At 40.7% G+C, this 22,662-nt stretch overlaps 1 protein-coding gene and 1 long non-coding RNA gene across 6 annotated transcripts in view; both read right to left on the bottom strand.

Annotated features, from left to right (window-relative positions):
* Dzip1 (DAZ interacting zinc finger protein 1) overlaps positions 1-19,672 on the bottom strand; it is a 70,034-nt gene extending 50,362 nt beyond the window's left edge. For 3 of the 5 annotated variants that reach the window (XM_046454757.2, XM_058582784.1, XM_058582786.1), the window contains exons 1-6: positions 19,533-19,672; positions 18,866-19,423; positions 10,208-10,292; positions 7,391-7,515; positions 2,556-2,717; positions 784-921 (exon numbers count right to left, since the gene is read on the bottom strand). In XM_046454757.2, the coding sequence (XP_046310713.1) occupies positions 784-921; positions 2,556-2,717; positions 7,391-7,515; positions 10,208-10,292; positions 18,866-19,423; positions 19,533-19,535 (1,071 nt within the window). In that variant the 5' untranslated portion in view covers positions 19,536-19,672. The remainder of the gene's footprint in view (positions 1-783; positions 922-2,555; positions 2,718-7,390; positions 7,516-10,207; positions 10,293-18,865; positions 19,424-19,532) is intronic. The other 2 variants (XM_046454754.2, XM_046454756.2) reach the window with 1 other exon arrangement.
* Positions 19,673-19,827: 155 nt separating this feature from the next.
* Positions 19,828-22,086, bottom strand: LOC131424569 (uncharacterized). The gene is made up of 3 exons (XR_009227849.1): positions 21,847-22,086; positions 21,076-21,173; positions 19,828-20,718 (listed from the first exon to the last, which is right to left on the bottom strand). It is a non-coding gene; the product is annotated as an uncharacterized LOC131424569 (long non-coding RNA).
* Positions 22,087-22,662: the final 576 nt, after the last annotated feature.

Below are 22,662 nucleotides of genomic sequence, written 5' to 3'. Positions count from 1 at the left end.
TTGTAGTTGTAAATGGACAGAATGCCTTTATTTGTTTATTTTTATGTGCTGCTGAGGATCGAACCTAGTGCCTCACATGTGCTAGGCAAGCACTCTGCCACTGAGCTCCAGCCCCAGCCCAACAGTCTATTTTAAAACATAATCCCAAATTCCTAAACTCTAATCTTTGTTTCCTGACTTAAAGAAAATTGCTCCCCTAAACTGCTATGACCAAAATAGCCACAAGAAAGATTAGGCTGATGACGGAGGTTCATTTTCAAATGATTTTAATTATGTCCAAAAAAATGTAGAATATCATCATTTCACCCACGTGATGGTATATTTAAGCTCCCAAAATAAATTCAGGGGCTGGGATTGTGGCTCAGAAGTAGAGTGTTCGCCTACCACATGCAAAGCTCTGGGTTCAGTCCTCAGCACTACATATAAATAAATAAATAAATAAAGGTGTACTGTGTCCAACTACAAGTAAAAAATAAATATTAAAAAAATTAAAATAAAAATAAATAAATTCAGTGCTTCCATATGCCTTTTGACATGAAAATGTAGTTCAAATTGCCATTACGTGAGGGAAGGACTGAAATAAGTTTGCCTACTGTTCTGTATCTACATCCATTAGTCAAAAAACAAGCACTACTGCACACCTATTGTGATTCAGGCATGTGTTAGGAGGCAAGAAAACAGGTCATCTTCATGGTCACTAAAAGAAACAAACACACTTTCCACAGGTGACAGCTATTGAAAATGACTTCACTGAGAAAAACCAAGGCAGTGAAAAACGCCTACCTGGTTATCGAGAAGCTGCATCACATTTTGGAAATCTTGGGGATGTGGAGAACGGTCTTCTTTAAACTCATGTGCATCTTTTAATGTGCCTATGTTGGACTTAATCTGCATATTAGACTTCTGGATTTCTGACAATTGCTATAAAATAAAATTCAAACCACCAGCACAAATTTCATATAATTAAAAAAAATTTATGTGTATTTTTTAGTTATAGGTTAACACACAGTATCTTTATTTATTTTTATGTGGTGCTGAGGATTAAACTCAGTGCCTCGCACATGAGAGGCAAGCGCTTTACCACTGAGCTAAGCCTCAGCCCCACAAATGTCATATATTTTTATAAGACTGAAATAGCAACTAAAATCACGGAACGTGAAGTCATGTTTTAAATCTGTCTGTTCTCCTGGAGGCTCCTTGTGCTTCTCCCATGTCCCCTTCCCTGCAGCTTTAATGTCTTGTTTCTATTGTTTTATGGTCTTTCCAGAACATGAAAAACCTTTCTAATCTTAGACAATGGGCTTTAAAAAATGTAACAGGCACAAAATAGTTGCCAGAAACAGAGGAAGTGGATGCAGATGGTTCTTAAGATAATTCAGTGAAACACTGATACTGTCCAGGAGCCATATCAGTAAATCCAGTAGGGATGCAGTATCTTCTTGCACCCTTTGCTTATACTGTTCCCAAAGTTACCCAGGACAAAAGCCCTCAGAAAACCACAGGAGTCAATATGTTAACTTCAAAAATGAAGGATGAGGAAGCAGACCTCCTATTCCTTAAATGTGGACTGCTCACAGTGTCTTCAGTTCAAAGAAGGGGGAAAGAGTGACTTTTCAGTAGAGAAACCTGCTCTGACAAAAACCTCTTCAGCCAGGTAACTGAGGCCAACACCAATAGTCCTAATTCGTGGAGACAGTATGTACCTTTGATGTGATGTGAACTGGCACTTTTTTTAAACCAAGGTCCTCTCTCCAAAACAAAGCTACAAACCCAGTCTAACCATGAGAAAAACATTTGACAAATTCCAACAGCAGGGCATCCTACATAACTGACCAGTATTCCTTAAAATTGTTAGGGTCATCAAAGACAGGATTGACAAGCTGTCACAAATGAGGAGCCTAAGGAGATAAGACAACTAAATGTAACATGGTATCCTGGACAGGATCTTAGAGCAGAAAAAGGACATTAGATAAAAACGAAAGAGTTCAGAGAGGGACCTTAGTTAGCACTGTTCCAAAAACAACTTCCATCCTTGTTTCTAAAACCTGCTGGCCCCTAGAGGGAGCTCAAGGATCATCCTTCAGCACCCTCCTTCCTTACCCCCATTGATGACTAAGATGCAGAGGGCCCAGAAGACTCTAGCAGGAGGACCCTACTTGGCACAGAGGATGAAGGTCCCAGCCTAGCTAGCCCTGTCTATTGTCCATGCTTATGACCTGGGCAGTGTGGACCAGGGCTGTTTCACAGGGTAAGGGATCATTTCGCAGGATCCTGCTTGCTTTAGAGACCCTTTGCTAGACAGGCCTGTGGTGAGGAGGGGGCTATGCAAGGGTTCCTGCTCAGTCTTTCTGGATCAGTTTCCTTCTTTCACACCAGTGATCCATGTCTACCTTTCCTGCCATGACAGGCCTCGAGCTCCTTGGGACTGGAGTAGGGAGGGGAGTTCTGCAGCAAGGCAAGGAAAAGTGACTTCCAGATCCTCTGACCATAATGCCATTCTAATGCTACCTTTCAAGACAACCAATACTGTGAGAAGTTATAGGTTCAGTACTTACATATTCTAATGCTGAATTCTTAGAAGTGAGTTCTTTAAACTCCTTCATAAACATCTCCTTGACTTTTTCCATTTCATCAACTAGTTTCTCTTTTTCTTCTGCTTTCCATCTATCAAATAACTTCAGAAAGTCTTCCTCTTTTGTTTTTTGCATTTCATATTCCTGAAAGTATTAATATAAGGCTTTAAAAGTTCCGATATAAACACGCTAAATTTTAAACAAATGGTCAGAGCATCACCTCAAATTTGTTAGCTAGTTTCAGTTATACTTATAATATGCTTCCCATAATGGCAGGTCTGTGTGCAATGATTCTTCCAGACTGCAGCAGCACACAGCATCCCTGTGTCATCACATCCCTTCAAATACCTACAGAGGCCAGAAGCCTCCTGCTTTGCATTCTGCTACAGAATGCAAGAATGTGTAAAATGTCAATGTATTTTAAAAGAATAATTCTGTTGAACAGTAGAATAAAACTGATACATTGACACTGTATAAAACTGGGTAGAGTAGCCCCATCTCCCTCCAAAAAAATACACACACACACGTACATATACACACACATATTATAAAAAAACATTATATGTGTGTATAGTATGTATATGCATTCATATATATATATATATACATATATATGTATATATATATATTTTTTTCAGATTTATAGGAGCTATATTCAAGGTCTAGTAGTCCATCAGCACTGGATTTCTCAAAAATCTTCATTGATACTTGGCCAACACTATAAGGGACCTAATAGACATACAGAATTCTGCACTCAACAACAGCAGAGTATAGATTCTCAAATACACATGCAACATTCATCAGGAGAGACTGAACATTAGGTCATAAAATGTTTCTCAAATTTAAAAAGGATGAATTCCTGCGAAGAATCTTCTCCAATCACAACAGAATAAAACCAAAAATCAATAACAGAAGGAAAATTAGTAAATATGTGAAATTAAAGAACATATTCCTAAAATAACCAATAAGGCAAAGAAAACTTCACTAGAGAAATTAGAAAATATTTTGAGGTAACTGAAAATTTAAAATACCAAAACATATAGGATGCAGCCAAATCCATGCTCAGAGAATAAAATATAGTTATAAAAGTCTATACTTCAAAAGATCTCAAGTCAACAACCTAATTTTATGCCTTAAGAAATTAGAAAAAGATGAGCAAACTAAATCCAAAACCAACTGAAAGTAAATACTTAATATCAGAACAAAAGATAAACAAAATAAGAACAGAAAAGCAATAGAGAGAATGGATGAAACCAAAAGTTGGTTCTTCAAAAAGATCAACACAATTGGCAAATTTATAGTTAGTATAAGAAATAATTTAGAGAAATTAAAAGGACTATAAGAGAATATGACAAACATACTTGCACACCAACAAACAAACTAGATAAAATGGACACATTCCTAGAAAAATACAAATTAGGGCTGGGAATGTAGCTCAGGGATAGAATATTTGATTAGCATGAATGAGGCCCGGATTCAATTCCCAGTAAGTGGGGAAAGGGAGGAATCACAAACTATCACAAGTGACACAAGAAGAAAAGGAAAATTTCAATAGACTTTGCACAAGTAAAAAGAATGAAACCGTATTCAAAGACCTCCCAAAGGACCCCAGGCTCAGTAGTGCAGGGCTGTGATTCCAGCTGCTCAGGAGGCTGAGGCAGGAGAATTTTAAGTTCAAGGTCAGCCTCAACAATTTATCGAGGCCCTCTAAGCAACTCAGTGAGACCCTATTTCTAAATACAATATTTTTAAAAAGGGCTGGAAATGTGGCTCAGAGGTTAAGAACCCCTGGGTTTAATCCCCAGTACCAACAACAAAAAACAATCTCCCAGGGGAAAGTCCAAAACCAGAAGTCCTCAGTGGTAAATTCTACCAAATATTTAAAAGAAAAAACAAAAAACTAAACCAATGCTACTCAAAGTTTTCAAAAAAAGTAGAAGGGATTATTTCCTAAAACATTCTATCAGGACTATATTTTCCAGAGGCAGACAGAGATACACAAGTCAAGAAAATCACATGGCAATAATTTATGAAAATAGATGCAAAAATTCTCAAAAAATACTAGCAATACAAATCCAAGAGCACATTGAAAAGATCATACACCATGACCAAGGGGGCTGTATGCTAGAGAGCAACATTGCTTTGACAGAAGAAAGTCAATCGATGTAACACTACACTAAGGGAAAGAAGGAAATAGCAACACACACAATCATCTAAACAGACACAAAAAGCATTTGATAAAATTCAACACCCTTATATGAAAAGCATTCAGTAAAATAGAAACAGAAAGCAAGCTCTAAAATAATTTAGAGAAATTAAAATGACTATAAGAAAATATGACAAATACAAGAAAAGGCACTTATGAAAAACCCACAGCTAACATTATAATCAATGGTAGAAAACTGAAACCTTTCCTCCCGTGACCAGCAACAAATCAAGGTACTGCTGCATTGCTTTCATTGCTTTTACCACTATTCAACACTGTACTGGAGATCCTAGTCAGAGCAACTAGGCATGAAAAATAAATAAACTGTGTCCAAATTGGAAAGGAAGAAACAACCCCAAATCTGTTTGCAGATAACAAGATTCTCTATATAGAAAATCACATAGAATATATTTAAAAAGCTATCAGAGTAACAAATTCAGCAAAATTGCAGAGCATAAAGTCAAGAAACAAAATCTTTTTTTTCTATATACCAGCAATGGAAATTAAGGAAACAATTCTATTTACAATTGCATCCATCTTGATCTTTATCTTTCACCCTGTACAAAAGCCAAACTCAAAGACAGGAATTTGTCCAGAAACTCTGCAACTGCTAGAAGAAAACAGGGTCAACACTCCAACAGGTGCAGGCATCAACTTCCTCTAAGATTTCTAAAGCTCAGGAAACAAGACCAAGAATTAATAATGAAATGGCATCAAATTAAAAAGCTGCACAGCAAAGGAAACATAAGAATATGAAGAGAGAACCTACCGAATGGGAGAAAACCTTTGCCAGCTACTCTTTCGACAGAGTATTAATATCTAGAATATATGAATAAATGACATAAACAGACACTTCTTACAAGAAAAAATACCAATGGCCAACAAATACATGCAAAAATATTTAATGTCTTTGGCCATTCAAGAAATGCAAATCAAAACTACACTGAGAATTCATCTCATTCCAGTTAGAATAGCAATCAAGAACACAAAAAATAATAAATGTTCTTAAAGATGGGGTGGGGGGACCCTTTTGCACTGTTGGTGGGATTATAAATTAGTATAACCACTATGGAGATCAGTATGGAAGTTCCTTAAGACTTGGAACAGAACCACCATTATGACCCAGCTATTACTCTAGTATTTATCCCAAAAAATTAAAGTTAGCATACTATAGTGATATATGCATACCCATGTTTATAGTAGCACAATTCACAATAGCCAAGTTATGAAATCAACATAGGTATCTCTCAACAGATGAATAAATATGGTATATATACACAATGGTGTTTTCCCCAGCCATAAAGAAGGAAATGATGTTATGATGGATAGAACTAGAGAACATCATGTTAAGTGAGATAAGCCAGACTCAGAAAGTCAAGGGTCATGCACTTTCTCTCAAATGCAGAATCTTGAGAGAAAAAAGGAAAGAAAAGGGACCTCTGAAAATGGAAGAGAGACCAGTAGAATAGAGAAAAGAGAATTAGGAGGAGAGGGAAAGGGGAAGTTCAAGAGAATGAAATAGACCAATTTATATCTGTGCCTGTACAAATATATCACAATAAATCCTAATGTAATCTATGATTATAATGGACCAATTAAAATTTTAAAAAAATTATTAGGTCGGTAAATTTCATGTTGTGTAAATTCATCATTTTTTTTTTTAAATAAGAGAAAGAGAGAACATGTAGAAAACAGTGTTTATCCGTGAAATGACTAGTTGTTTCCCCTAGAAAAGTCATACTTCCTATCATCATGCAGAAAGCAAAAACAGTGTATGCTATACTACTTCAACAGTGAAAATAAAAGAAATGCTCTTCTGTGATCTCTCTCTTTCCACTAAGTATACTGAGGCCAATCCTCTGTGGATCAGAGATGACATAGCTGATACCCATAGTGTACCTACTCCAACCCACAGTGGTCAGAACTAATACATCACAGTCCTCTTTCCCCCACAGGAAACCCTGAGTAACTCTGAACAGGACCTTCCATGCACCCACCAGGGCTGACACATGGATGAGAAGAAAGAATGAGAGTTCTGATGCACAAGAGGTACTTGACCCAATGCTGGTGGCTCTGAATATGCAGTCAGAGGGCCATAAGCCAAGTACAGATGCCTCACAGGGAAATTAGGTGTTTCCCTCAGTGCATAGCCAGCAAGAAAGTAGGTATCTCCATTCCAGAACTGCAAGAAACCCAAATTCTGCCAACAACCCAAATAAGCAAAAAATAGTGTCTTCCCCTGGCCTCCAATAAGAAAGGTGGTCCTGCTGACCCCTTGATTTTTGGCAGTGAGACTTATCAGACTTCCAACTCAAAATCTTCCAACATAAGATAATAAACGTAAGGTTTTTAAGACCAAAAAATTAACTGTATGCTGTGTGAATTTCACCTGATTAAAAAAAAAAAAATTTAAATAGAGAACTATATTTCTAGCAATGTGCTTTGGAGTAAGATACTAAAGAGTAGCTTAACAACACAAAATGCAATCACATTTTATTGTGCCCTACAAACTCTCAAATGTCTTGTATTTTTAGTAGAGTCCATGGCACAACTGAATTACATAGAGTTAATTATAATTAGTAGACCATTATTTCAGAATTTTGCAGCCTACCTTAGAGAATCTGATTGCATGAGCGTGCTGAGCAGTCTCTAACTGAGACTTGGTAAGCTGCAGCTGCTCCTTCAACATGTCCACCTCCTTCTGGAGCTTGTCCGTCTGGGCCTTTGTTTTATACTCTGTTGCAATGGAAAATCTTGTTAAAACACCATCTCTTATGAAACTCATCTGAAAACTTACAAGGCACAGTTCTACAGATTCAGCAAAGGACACTGCTCTTACTTGGGATATTATTACTTGTTGCATGCTGTGAGCTCAGTTTTGCTCCTTAGTGTTTATTTGGAGCCCTTCATATGTTTGGACAAAGAGTTACTTTTAGCAGATTCTTTCAGCCACCATACTGAGGCTGGATTATCCTACAGAGACTGTATGAGAGCCCTGTTCATGGAGCAATAAAGCTGACAAGGAATAATCCCAGTCGCTTTGATCCAATGGCACTCTGGGCTCTTCTTTAAGATGCCTGTCTCAATCAGAGAAGGAAAACAAGGGCTTTCCCTGCAAGTGCCACCATCCTTCTGGCTCCCACCAAACTCTCCTGAAGACCCATCAGTGCTAATACAAGCAGAGGGCTGGCATTCAGAATGCAAACTCAGGCGGCACCCTGTCACTAGGGCAGAAGCGAGAAACTGAAAAGTTGTAAAAAGAAGCAACAAGTGAAGGGAAGAATACTTATGTACATGTACTTACATGAAGATGTACACATGACTGAATGGATATACATGTGTCTGTGAGTGTAGACATGAAAGGTATGGAAACCAAAGTAGAAAGTCAGAATCTCAAAGATGACCTGAAGAGATAATACTCATTTCAGAGGCTGAAATACTCTCTGAAACGAGTATGAGATAGAGTAAGATACTGAAACAGAAAAGAAAGAAGGTCAGTTTCACACTGAAGAATGGTAGGTTAATTAAAATATTTCATCTTTCCCATTTTCTCAATATATTGCTATATTCTAGCAGTGGTCTGTGACTTATAAATGGAATTTTATTTTGTTTCTGCAAAGCTTAGCAATTCCTTAAACAAATCTATTTACCTGTGATGGGCAGGAACAGAAACAGACTGGCCCAAAATGAAGCAGTAACATATCTAGATACTAAAAACACTTAAGATTGTAGTAAGAATTCCTGTGGGTTACTGCAGCAGAATGCTTTAGTCTGCTCATGGAGAAAGAGACCCTACATTTTTTGCTTTTGAGAACACTGAAATAGAAGAAAACTTGGTCCCTTGGTAAGCCACAGAATCCCCTCCTCTCTCTTGCATCTTCATCTCCCAGCACCCAAACACAGTACCTCTCACACCAAATGAAACAAAATCGTCACGTTGCTCCCATATTTTGGTCCAGATTATGCCTCATGTCTCCCTCCCAGCAAATGTTATTGACATCAACGCCTGTGTTCAATAGGACCACTTCGTGATTCTCAGCTCAGCTCACCTCACCGAAATTGGGCTTTTGTTTCCACCAATTCAAGGTACCAACAACTATCTTGACAACAATGGTCAATTTTCCATCTGTATCTTACTCTGTGCCTCAAAAACTATTGATACACCTGACCATTGCCTCCTTTATGAAATACTTTTTCCTTCGGTTTCCATAATGCCCAAAGATGTTATTTCTCACATTCCACCTGCCCTTCCTTCTGGTGGGCTGGCTTGGGTCTTTTGATCTCTATCTAGGTGACATGAGCCAGCCAAGCTTCCCTTCAGTGAATCCCAGAGTCCTACCTCCAGTCTGGGTCTTTCTCTTCCTGGACACACAGATCTTCAGAACACCATCTGCATGTCTACTGCCTGTGTGATGGAAACATACCCAAGGCCAACACAAACTTTCTAGTCTCTTCCTCTGCACTCAAACCACTTCCTACCTCCAGCACTCCATCACAGTAAACATCACCGCCGCTTACTCAAACATGAGGACAAAAAACCAGGATCATCTTTGCGTCTTCTCTTGCTCTCATGCTGAGTCACATTTCTATAGGTTCTGTGTCCAAACATATCCTTTATATTTTTATCTCTTCCTCTGCCCTGTGACATCTGGTTCAGGTTATCATCTTCTCTCACCTGGGCAGCTGTGCACTCCTCTTTTCTGCCCCACTGTTGCTCCTACAAACTATCTTCTATCCATAGATAGAAGAGTGCTTTAAGGTACAAATGAGATCACGATCCTTCCCTACTTAAAATCTTCCAGTGGCTTCCCACTACACTTCTAAAGACATCCATATTCCAGACAAGCCCTTGCCAGCCTCCCGAGGTCTGGCCTCTGCCCCTCTGGGTTCGCCACATGCTGCTACCTTACTCACTCCTCCAGCCTCCTTTCTGTCCCTCAAACATGCTGTCTTGCCTGCCCTCCTGCCCCTTACGATCAGTGTTTCCTACACCTGGGATACTCTTCTCTGATTCTCACCAGGCTGGAACCTCTTCATCATTCTGATCCCTGATGGATATGGCCTCCTCAGCAAGGCCTTTGCTGACCACCTGGCCACCCTCTCTCCCATGTGCCTGTTTTATTACCCTCTTCTCACTTGTCATCACTTGAAAATAATTTCCTCTTTTATTTGTTTGATTCTTCAGTCCCTCCTTTAGAACATAGACTCAAGAGGGCAGGACTCCTCTGTTGGGCTTCTGGTCATATTCTTAGCACCTAGAGTACTGCACGCACATGGCAGGGGCTCAATATTTGCTTACTGAATCAACGAAGATAATGAATCTTTCTTTTAAAAGGATCAAGAACCACATTGGACCATGTCTCACTGAGGGAAAAAAAGGGGGGAAGAGCAGAAAGAAAACAGCTGTGAGACAGCACTCACTCCTTACCAAGGTGAGAATCATCAGGGTGGCGGCGTTGAATGTGGCTTTGTAGATAAGCTTGGTTCATAAAGGCCTTCTCACAGAAATGGCACTGAAAAGGAGAAAGCACAAATCCATGTATCAGAATCCAGTCTTTTCACCTAATTGCAAATTCAGACCCAAAGCACTACCTTTTGGGGGTTTTTCTCCCCAAAACACACCATCCTGGCAAGTACACTAAAAGCATGATTAAAAAAACAAATGTAAAACTACTGCATCCTTCCTAAACTCAACTAGTGACGACTATCTCTTGACAGTTAAAATAGTTCTTCTGAGGTTTCTGGAACTCCTGACACAGTTCCCATTAGCATGGTGGTTTCTACCCTGTCACTCCTAAATTGTTCATTACACGCCCAGCCATGTGGCTTCTTTCTGTTCCTCTAGCATGCCAACCTCAGAGCCTTGGAACCTTCTTGACACTCAAGACATCATTCATTGAGCATCCTCTACCCTGGGGGCAATCATACCCTGAACAAGGCCTTCCCTGAAGATCCTCCTGCCAATCTCTGTCACGTTACACTGTCTTGTTTTCACAACTGTACATCTCACCAGTTAATATTTTCACATTTATTTCATTATTGCTTGTTTCCTTTTCAGTCCCTCTAGGTTCTAAAAAGTAGCTTCCCAGACTAAGTCTTTCCTATTCATGGCTTTATCCTCTGAGTACAGCATTAACATATCATTGAACAACATCTGGAAATGTTTGATCTAAAAAATGAATTTTTCTAAGGGGGAAAAAGTCAATTCTACCAAAAATTTCTATTCTTCTACTTTTACACTGATTTGAATTTTAGGCAAAATTTCAGCTTGTTTCATTTATATTCCCATTCCTGGATCACTCTGAAGTGAATTATGAAATTCACAAATTTCATTTGCGAATATTTCAGAATATGTCTTTAAAAGATGTGGGCTTTCTTTTAATCATAATACCATAATTCTAATATCTTAATAGAAATCATAATATCATTACTCCACCTTTCAACATGTGAAAATGAAGGACTTAATAAATATCCAACATTATTTTATCTTTCCCCTAAATTTCACATTTTGTCCAAGAAAAAAAATTTGGTTTGTTTTGAAATAGGATACAAATAAGGTCCATCTCCTGCAATTGTTGTTATGGTTCTTGAATGTCTTCTATTCTATAGGCTCCCCTCTCTCTCTCCTTTTTTCATTGCTATCCTTTTGCTAAAGCAATCAAACACTGGTCCTACAGATTCTCTCCCTCTGGACTGAGCTGTTTTCCTCCCTGTTGGGTCATGTAACATGTTCTTCTATTTGCTAGGCCACCTTACTCTTAATTAGTCTAGTTGTATCAGACTTCAGATTTTGGCTTAAAACACTAGCATTCTGGCATATATCTCAGCATTGTTGAGAACCTTTAAAGCATCTTTTCAGACTTCTCTGTTCATGTTAAGTGCTCTGGTTCACCCACAGGACTTGAGGGACTGCCCACATTGACTCTGATGTAAATACTGGCTCTAGGCCTGTACACTGCACTAGAGAAAGGGAAAGAGGAGGAAGCCATGCCTCCCCCACTCTCCTAGCCCAATCCAGCATGCAAGCCAAAAGGTGTCCTAACAGTACAGCAGTCTTTCCAACCCCCCAGTTCCCTTAGGCAACAGAAAACCAGGACATGGAATATTCCATCTTCAAGCTGTAATGCTGCCCCATCTGCAAACACAGAAGATTTCAGGATTGCCAAACATAGATAAGATGAAAAAAATGGGGTAATAATATTGGGGAGGAGGCTAACACACCACCCAATCAAAAGGAGTAGGGGTGAAGGAGAAGAAAGGAGGTATGGGGAGGGAAGGGGGATAGGAAAGAGAACCAAGAAAAAACATGGAATGCAAAGGTAAAGATTACTGGTGGGGGAGGGCTATAAATCCCAGGAGCAACAAAGATATTCTTCACAATTTCTTCATTCCCTTCACAGAACACAAAACACAAGGGAAGCATGCATACTATAAAAATAAGATATTTGATAAAATAGAATAAGTTGAAAAAAGAAAGATAAAAACAGACAAAAAGCAAAATCAGAACTAAGACATCATCATAGAACAAATTTTTTTTAAAAAGCAATAGGACATTGTTGAAATGGAGTCACTAACTGAAGGAAATGCTGAGTTCAATAAATCAGTAATCATGGCGAATGCAGATCAAAGGACAGAGACTAAACCAATCAGTCAGAAGCTAACTTCTGACAAAAGAACTGACAAAGTCAATACAACACTGATAATTGATCTTCCAGAAATAGAGGACCCACAAATGAAACAAAATTCAAAGACTGAATACAAGAGAATTTCCCTGAAATAAAATAAAGGCTGTAATTTGCAGACAGATGCTCAGTACTAAGACATACCTTACTACACTACTAGGCTTTGACAGAAAGAAGAAATTTCTTAGGTAGAAAAAGCAAATCAGCCCCAAGAAGGAAAAGCAGAGGCCCATTCATTTTTTCACAGCTACATCTACTGCCAGGAGACAAAAGAACCATATCTACAAAGTTCAGAGGGAAAATGTGACCTAAGAATATTCACCCAATCAATATATATCTTTCAAATTTGGAAGAATTGAGAGAATTCAGCATTCATAGGCTCTATTGGTAAGAAAAATCATTTGGACAATCCAATCCACAAAGAAAGGGATCAAACTAAAGAACTCAAGAATGGAGGTGTTGAGGAATGGGTAAGAGCATAAATACAGAACCCATTAAAAGAAAAAAAAAAAAAAAACAGTAAGAAAGTACAGTTGAGTGAGAAAATGGTAATGTTACAACTTGGAAAGTGTGACTCAAAACCAGGAAAGAGGCACCAACCTCCAGTGTAACTATTTGGAGATGTACCCTTTAAGGAAATGATTAAGGTTAAATAAGGACATACGGTGGGTAGAACCTTGGTGTGATAGGATTGGTGGGGTCTCCATCTCCACACACGGAGAAAAGGCTGTGTGAGCCCACAATGAGAAGGGGACCACATACAAACCAGGAAGAGAGGTATTACCAGAAATGAACCCTACTAACACCTTGATTTGATCTTGGGCATCCAGCCTCCCAAAATTCATGAAAATACATTTTTGTGGTTTAAGTCACCAAATCTCAGGTAATTTTTAAAAATATTATTTGTTAGTTATAGATGGATATAATACCTTTTTTTTTTAAATTAAGTTATTTCTATGTGGTGCTGAGAATCAAATCCAGTGCCTCACATGTGCTAGGCAAGTGCTCTACAACTTAGTGACACCCCCAGCCCTATGTAGTATTTTGTTATGGAAGAGCTAGCAGAATAATTCAGGTATGATATAATTTATATATGATATCATTTACATAAAGTTTTCAAGTTTAAAAGCATTCTCTTGTGAATATATGTATGTTCACAAAAATATTTTGAATTAAAAAACATAAAGGAGGAAAGATTCAGACAAGCAGAGATTTCCTCTGGGAATGCATGTAGGGAAAATTATTTATTTCTAAAATCTTAAACAAAACCTTACCCTTTCCCAAAGAGTGGATGGAAATATAGCAAAATACCAGCATGAGTTAAATATAAAAGGTAGATATGGTGCCTGTTATATGAGTCTATGGCAGTTTTTTGTCTTTTTATAATCCCATTATTAATTTTTTTTAAATTTTTTTTTTAGTTGTAGTTGGACACAATACCTTTATTTATTTTTATGTGGCGCTGAGGATAGAACGCAGCACCTTGCACATGCGAGGCGAGCTCTCTACCTCTGAGCCCTAGCCCCAGCCCCATTATTAGTTTTTATTTGAAAAAGAATGTTTTATTTTGTTTTTTAAACTCTCTACATTTGGGTATTCACTGTAGAATTGTTTCAGTTTTTCTGAATGTTTAAAGTTTTTTTTAAATAAAATGTTGAGGAAAAAAGACCCTACACATTGCTACTATTAACACCCTTACACCTTTAAGCCACATACAACATACACACCCAGAAAAATAAAACCTTCAAAAAGTAGGCATCCTTTATTTTTTCCAATCTTTACTACCCGATTCTTGAAGCAAAGGGAAATGGAGACAAAGATGAGCCATATGAGAACGAGATCACAACTTCTGTGAAATTGATAACATAGTTTGCCTCATGCTTTTGTCAGGACAGAGTTCAGGCTTTGGATTTTCTGCCTAAGGGGAGGGAAAAAAAGAAAACTGGCAGTCGTGATTTCTCACATATTATAAAAACTCAATTCTGGCCATGTGTTTTGCACGACAACATTTTTTTTCAACAACCCCAGGTTTTAACTAAAACCTGTATGCCAGGCCCTGTGTCACCCAATCCCCATGAACAACTGTTTTGAGGTTCGACAGCTGTTTCCATTCCCCAGACTAGAAACTGAGGCACAAAGAAGTTAAGCAACTTGTCAAGGTCTAGTACTTGCAAGTAGGGATGCATCTGAACCCACTTAGACCCCAGAGAGCGTGCTAACCACAGTCTGTGAAGGCAGGAGCCGGCAGGAGCACAGCCCCCAGCAGGAACACAGGAGCCAATTCTGGGATTCCGGGTAGCCTGACCCGGAAGAGCAACAGCACACTTCCGGGTTCACGTTAGAGCGGTTCACGTGCCAGGATACGTGAAACAGGCCACACAATGGAATCCGTCCACCAGTAAAACACAATTCACACGCTCTCTTTCATCTTTCTAATGGCTGATGGCCGCCTAACTTATGGAATATTTTACAGTCTAAAAGTAAGTACTTGGGCCTTCAACAAATCTGTCTGGGGTTTGGGATGTACAGTGATACAGTGTTTGCCTAGCACATCCATGGTCCATGTGCCTAGCACATCCCCAGGACCTAAAAAAAAAAGCTATATCTGCACCTACGGTTCTTCTTAGTTCCAGGGGATGCAGAGTCCGTGCATGGACAGACCCATTCACTCAGGTTTTCCCGAAGAATATTCTCTGTGCGACAGTCCCCTGACACCAGGCATCAGAAAGGTATGGTCTGTTTCCTAACAAGGGAAGATGCCTCACTCCATAACCTCTGGAATCGGAATCTTTAAGGTAGCACTGGCAGCTAAGTCCGAGATCATGGGGAGAGAGTAGGGTGAATTGGAAACTACAAGGCTACCAAACCACAGCTTCCCAAAAAGCTAAATACTACACAGACCAAACCCAAAAGGTCTGCAGGCCAAATATGACCTATGAGATGACAGTCTGCAACAGCAGCTTTAAAAGGTTATCATTTCTATGCTCAAAAATGATTTAAATATATTTATATATATTTAAAATGTTTGCTCTCACCGAATTTCCAAGGCTGTCCCTAGCATGGGAGTTAGTTCCTATCACTAACTCCAAGTTAGTGATAGCTGATGCCCACATTCCAGATAACAGCAGTATAAATGGTTCCTGATTATGGTGCCCAATACATGCCAACTTCTTCATACCATTACCATAATACCCTGCTGAGAGTGGTTGGGGAGTGAACCAGGATCTATCAGCCCCCAAAGCTAAGGCTATTTAATCTACTAGGACTGAAATTAAAATTAGAAATTTAATAATAGATTGTTTCTTAAAATGAAGAAGCAGGAGGTCAAGGAGTCCTATTTATTACACTTAGAAGTAATTAGGGTCCCCTTCAGGGACAAAGGCAAAAAGGAATGCTACATATCCTGGAATCAAATTTCCCCATTAACAAAACAATTATAATTTCTTTTGTAAATGATTTAAATTTTTATCCTCTAAAATGTTTTGAATTTTCCTAAAAAGACAGTTATGTGTGTATGTGATATGTGTATGTGTGTATTTATATACATATATGCATATATGAATTTGATACAGATAAATTATATAAGCTTCTATTTGGAAGGAGTCTCCCTCAAAAAAAAAAAAAAGTAACAATGAATTAAAATTGAGGAGCTATGTACTATTCATAGATAGAAATCTGATACTCATTCCTTAACAACACCAAGATTAGAATATGTTCAATACCATTAGTTTAAGAATGTAGTTTAGGGCTCGCCTGGCATGCATGAGGCACTGGGTTCAATCCTCAGCACCACATAAAAGTAAAATAAAGATATTTTTAAAAATGTAGTTTATTATGTAAAAAACACATAAATGTCTTTTAAAAAAAATCCCACCCAATAGGTGGGTATGGTGGGCCACACCTGTAATCCCAGCTACTCAGGTGGCTGCACAAGAGTATCACAAATACAAGGCCAGCTTAGGCAACTTAGAATTTAGCCTAAAAATAAAGAGAAGTATGTCTCCAAAAAAAAAAAAAAATCTAAAAAAAAATGGCTGAAGATATAGCTCAGTGGCAGAATGCCACTGGGTTCAATCCCCAGTACTGTTAAAAAAAAAAAAAATTCTCTTCAAAATGATTAAAAAATGAAAAACATGTTATGTAAAGAAATTAACATGAGAATTCATTTTACCAATTTTTTTTTTAAGGTTTCTCTAAGATAATAGCTGGGAATAGTAGATAAAAGAACCAATATTTCCACCTGTGCCTACCCAGAAATAGACCCTATTACATCCTTCTCTTACTTAATTTCCAAGGCAACCACTTTATCCATGAAGAAATCAAAGCTCAGATACATTAAGTTGCAATACTATCAATTTCCATTTTAATTCACATACCTTTTATTATAAATTGTATGCTTTTTTTTACTCCCCAACACTCATCTCAACTCCATGGGGTTGTATAATTGGAATCAGGGACACAAGCTCACTGACAGATTCCAAAATCTCCTTCTGTTGCTGTGACATGGAGAGCAATCAGCAAAAAGTCTTTGAATCTTAGTTCTGTTGCAGTCCACTGGCAAGCACCATACTTGCATTTTTAAATCTGAAGAACTAACTTGATAAGTCAGTGTACACACTGGTCTTTACACATGGCTGTCTGACTTCTCCAGTTGTTGGGAGGTCTCTATTAAATACAATTCATGCATGGGGATACAGCTCAGTGGTAGAGTGCTTTGCCTACCTCACAGGAGACCCTAGCTTCAACCCTCAGCACCACAAAATTTAAAATAAAACTATATAAATACAAATTCATAATTGCATAGTAGTCAAATTACTAAGCAATATAGGTGACTTTCCCTAATTTTATTACCAAATATTCCTACCTTAAGAACCTGGAGTCACAATGATTATATCACGGAGACCACAGCCAGCTTATGTGACCGTCATTCTGAGTCCTCTAACACCCCATCCTGCATCACCATTTCCTGTAGTACCTGCTCTGTAGCTTCTGCCTTCTTTGCCCCCACTATTCATTAAGCTCTTAAAAGAGGTCTGAGGATTCAAAGAAACCACACACACAGTTTAGTAAGAGGAAGCCAAAAAGAGAGTGCCATCCACACATCAGATGTCCCTCATGCTCTACATGCTTCATTTCATGCAATTCAAAGTCCCCAGTTTCCAGATCAGGAGAATGAGGTTTAGAAGGTAAATGACTTGATACATACCTGTGCAATACTAACCACACCATCTTCTCTGCCCTACACCCAACATTCACACCTGTTTCAGCTCCACTGTTCCTAAACCCACTGAAGACTTCTAAAGCATATTTAGCCAAAATCACCAGACAGAAGGTATGAAATCAATCTTATCAATGTGTACTTTGATATGTTCATCTAACACCACACTTCCTTCAATTAACACAGATTAAGCATCCCTAATCCAAAAATCTGAAATGCTCCAAATCTGAAAGTTTTGTATGTGGACATGACCCTACAAGTAGAAAATTCCACACCAGACTTCATGTGACAGGTTGCAATCAAAATGAAGGCACACTAAAAATACTGTAATGATTTTCAGACTACACATATAAAGTATCTAGGAAAGAATTAAATTTGTTTTTAGACTTGAGTCCCATTCTCAAGATATCTCAGAATGTATATGTAAATATTCTAGAATCAAAAAACAAAACAAAACTGGAGTCTTTTAAGCATTTCAGAGAAGTGATATTCAACCTGTACAATGATTTCTGGTAACTCAAAATGGCAATATTTACCACCCTGGGCTCAATATCTAACCATTAATTGTTGGAGATTAAGACTAAAAGAATGTAAATGTTTGATTATTTAAATACTGTGAATTATGTCAGTGAATTTTCTTGTTCTGAAAAATTTAGGAGTCTACAACTCACCATGAAAACAGCTCAAAAGTAATAATATAGAGGGAGATAGGAGGAAATATAGCAAATGTGGCATATGTTAATAATTGGTGACTCTGAGTGAAGGGTATATCAAAGTTCTTTGTATTATTCTGTCAGTTTGAGAATAGTTCAAAAAATTTTTAATAAGAAAAAAATTTATAAATGGCCCATATTCCAGACCATTTGGGGACTGACCTCAACAGCAATTTGTACATGGTTGATTTTTCTTGACATGATAGGAGGAAATAGGTTCAACAACCAGCATTTAGACGACTTCAATAAAGCACTGCAGATGCTGGTTATTTAATTATTAATTCCCTGTCCAGCTGCAGAAGGTAATGAACCATGTTCTCTATTGGTTTAAATGCCTGATTTTTGCTTAAGTGTGCTGTCTTCTGAGTTATGGTACAAATTTTAAAAAGGAAGAATGATTCCATAGGAAAAAGCTCTTAAATGGGGACTGGGTTGTTTAAGGTTATGACTGTGACCACGGTACAGCTTCCCACCTGGTAATAGCTGGCTTTGGCCTCGATCATCAGCTGCTGAGTAGAGATCATCTTCTTCCTGCGTTTACACTCCTCCTTGAGAAGCTTGATCTCCCCTGCCTGCTTGGTGAGCAGCTGCTTGCTGTGCTCACAGTCACCCAGGCTCTGGTGCAGCCTTTCCTCCAGGCTGTGCAACTGCGAGGTGAGGAACTCCTGCGAGTGCATCAGGTACTCGATGGTGAGCTGCGCCAGGCGGATGAGCTTCAGCAGCACTGGGTCCACCCCCGACTGGCAGTGTGGGCATTTCTCGTCCTCCAGTTTGCAGAAGGTTATGTTCATGATGTTCTCCTGCAGCGTTAGCACGTCCACGGCCCCTGCCACCTTGTCCACGTCAATGGCGCTCAGCCGGCGCCAATCCACGCTCTCCAGTCGCGGCCGGAACTGGAAGAAGGGCAGGGGGCCTGATGCCGCACTGGGGGGCACACAGGCCATGGAGGCCGCGCCTGCTGCTGCAGAGGCAGAGGCGTCGGGCCCCTCGAGGCCGCTGGCCAGAGGGTAGTAGACGTGCTTCTGGAAGGGCTGCGGAGGAAGAGACAGTGCATCAGAGGCAGAAGTGGGGGGCAGGAGGACTGGGGAGGTCCCCGCCCCAACCCGGCATCCCAGGACACTCAGGCTTCCCGCCTCTTACCATGCTTGCGAGCCAGTCCGCTGCCTAGGCTTTAATCATAGGAGCGATTCAGCTTCGTCTACCAGCCCCAAGCCGCTTCCGGGCCGCCGCCGCCACACCCCTGGGAAGCCTGAGAAGACCAGGTCCCTGGTGGCGGCGGCGGCGGCGGCGGCGGCGGCGGCGGCGGCGGCGGCGGCGGCAGCGGAGGCCAAGGTCTGGGCGTCCAGGACGTTGCTATGGCAGCGCCCCGCCGGACCCAGAGCAAAGGGCGCGCCGGCCAGCGCGCGGTCAGCGTGCGCCTAAGGCCCTGCGGGACCAAAAAAAAAACCTCGTGGATGAGTCTGGGTGGACAACACTGGTCCATCAGAGAGGGCCTTCCTAGCAGCCCGCTCCCCAGGGCACCACCATCCCTGGTCTTGGGGGGCTGGACACTCAATGTCCTTAAAACAGGAGTGGGGAGCCACATCCCAGGAACTTTTAGTCCTAGCTGCCATCCTCTGGTTATCCATCCACTACTGTCCTAGCTTATGCTTTGAAATTAGAAGTATCTATTCATCCTCATCTTTTACGCACAACCTCCAAGACAGGTAGCAACAAAACAGTGTAAAATTAAATAGAGGAAAAAGGGCAAGAGGAAAATCTAGGGTAGTAGAAATATTCTACATTTTGATTGTGGCTGATTACAAGAGAATATACATTCATCAAAATTTATGGAATGGAATGCTTAAAATTAAGGTTGTATTTTATGTATTATACTACAATAAAATTGTTTAAATTAAAATTTCTTATATCCAAGATACATTTTAAAGGAATTTTTCTTCTCTTATGGGTTGGCAGCCTAAACATAACATTTTGAGAAAGGTACAAACCAAAGAACTCCCCAGGTTTGTCTTCTGAAAAAGATGCACTGCCAAAATGCTGAAGGGAAAAAACAGATGGTGGGGTACTTCAGCCATCAAGTTTCCCTCCAATTTTTACAAGGCCATCGTATTTACCTTATAAACTTGTGTGGGGGTTGCATTATTTTCTGGAGAGACTAAAATATTTCTAGTAGCAACTTATAGACTTCAGGCCTCTCATTTTAGGAGTCTTCTGGGGGCTTCCAGTGGTTACCACAGAGATCAAGGAGCTGAGGAAAAGCCAGACATTCCTCAATCCACCGGGGAGTCCCTGCTTGGACCAACCACCAGGAAAATTTTTTTCTTTCCTAACAGCCAAATACGTGAACAGAAGAAAGGAAAATACAATTCAGAGTAACTGAAAGCAAAGTTATAATATCAAATATTTTTAGCACAAAATATTGTGAACTAGAAATAAACCCACAGGAAAGCAACCAGGAAACAAAGCATGCGTTTCGTATAAACCACACAGCCAGATAGTTTCTAATAGGTTTTTGGGAAAAAATAACTATCAACAACTCACTGCAGCCTAGCATAAGAGTCTTAAAGATATAGATAGGTTTCACAATTTTGATTCTTCCTTTTACTTGCTGTCTAATTTAGAATAAATCTGTCAGCCTTAGACCTCAGTTTCCCCATCTGTTGAAGGGCATCAGGATACCTACCTGGCAGGTCTGTGGACTGAGGGCTCCATCCACTGGGCTGCAGGATCAGCGGGAACAAGGGCTGGGGTCTCTCTTGCTCACTGATGTATCCCCAACACCTAGCGCATGATCGGCACGGAGAGGGCGTTCAGAATTTGGATTCGTGAATAAAGAATTATGAATCAGGCGCTCAGTTAAGGAGATGTCAGCTCCTGGACTCATGTCCCTATTTTTTCTGCCTTGTGTTAGAGGGATCAACCCTTGTTCTGGATCCAGGGCCTCGGGGCAGAACGTGGAAGAGGTCCACGCGCCGCCGCTGCGGTCCTGGAGAGAAGGGGAGCAGGCCCGAGGCACCCATCTCTGTTCGCTGCCACCACTCCAATCTAGGGCATTTGCGGTTCGCCACCCTTGCCCCTTTGGTCAAAGCTCTGTCACAAGATGGCCGGAACAGGAAAGAAGGGGGATTGCTTTCCTGTTCCCTCCGTCTCCCGACCCTCCGGCAGGGCCCCAGCAGAGCCCCTAGACCTGCACCGCGTCTTGCTTCCCGGCGCATCGCACCGCGGGCCTGCTGAACCCGCAAAGACAAAGAGGGATGCCGGGTCCAGTGGGGCCTTGGCACCTTCTTAGAAAGCAAGTGGGATGGGGGATGCGGCAGCCACGTAACCGCGATCCGCAGTGGCGCGGAACGTTGCCGGAGAGGCGGGAGGAGGGTCGGGTCTCAAACGCTCCAAGATGCCCTTGTCCAAGGCGGGCCCCCTCGGGCGCCTAGGAGCATCCCTGGCCTCGGCTTACCCCAGCTGCGCGCTCCTGGGCGGGTACCGGGAGCTGCAGGCTGACGGAGAGTCTCAGGGGACCCGGATCCCAGGGGCTCTGCTGGCTCAGGCGGAGCTCGTGGAGGCCGAGGAGCAGGCGGGCGGACTCCTTCTTCCAGGGTGCAAGATGAAGCGTGTCTCGTCTGGGCAAGTTGTGGCGAGGCCGGTCGCCTGGCGCCGCTCAGGGCCTTCCAGACTCCAGGCCACTGGCGCCTCAGAATTCCCCACCCCCCTCCCGCCCCCAACCCCTCAGAGATCTCCTTCGGGCCTCTTCCTCGGCTGCCCGGCCTCTCTGGCTGTTGGGCGGGACTGTGCGCATCTAGACCGCAGCGCTAAAAAGCGCTCCTCCAATCCGGGAGCTGGAGCAGACACGTGGTGCTGGGGCGCGCTCTGTTGCTGACATGAGGTTTTATCCCCGGGAAGGCTTTTCAAAAAGAAACCAGATTCACTCCTACCCTATGTTAGACGAGCCCAGCTAGTTAATTTCCCAAGGGCTTATGTGAATCTTTATCGGAAAAGAGATGCATTTTAACCACATAAGTCTGCCGATGATAAGGACCTTGAAGAGGCTGTACGCAGCCCTGCATTTGAATGATGTAGAAAATGAGACTGGGGTGCTAGAGCACTCCAGGATTTAAATGCAGATTGGTTTCCGCATGTCTTGCAGCTCTGCCCACTTTAGGAGAGATTCCTGCATTTCTCTTGGTAGAAAGTTTTGAGAAATTTGAATTGGTCTTTTGCAAAATCAGTGTCTAGAATAGGAAACAAAAAAAGTTCTTTTAGAAAGGAGTAGCTG

Source organism: Marmota monax, unplaced genomic scaffold (genome assembly GCF_021218885.2).
Source record: "Marmota monax isolate L192 unplaced genomic scaffold, Marmota_monax_Labrador192_F-V1.1 WCK01_AAM20220418_F8-fsc00026, whole genome shotgun sequence".
NCBI lineage: Eukaryota > Metazoa > Chordata > Mammalia > Rodentia > Sciuridae > Marmota > Marmota monax.
Note: the sequence above shows the minus strand (reverse complement) of the source record. Positions and strands in the feature narration are given on the sequence as shown.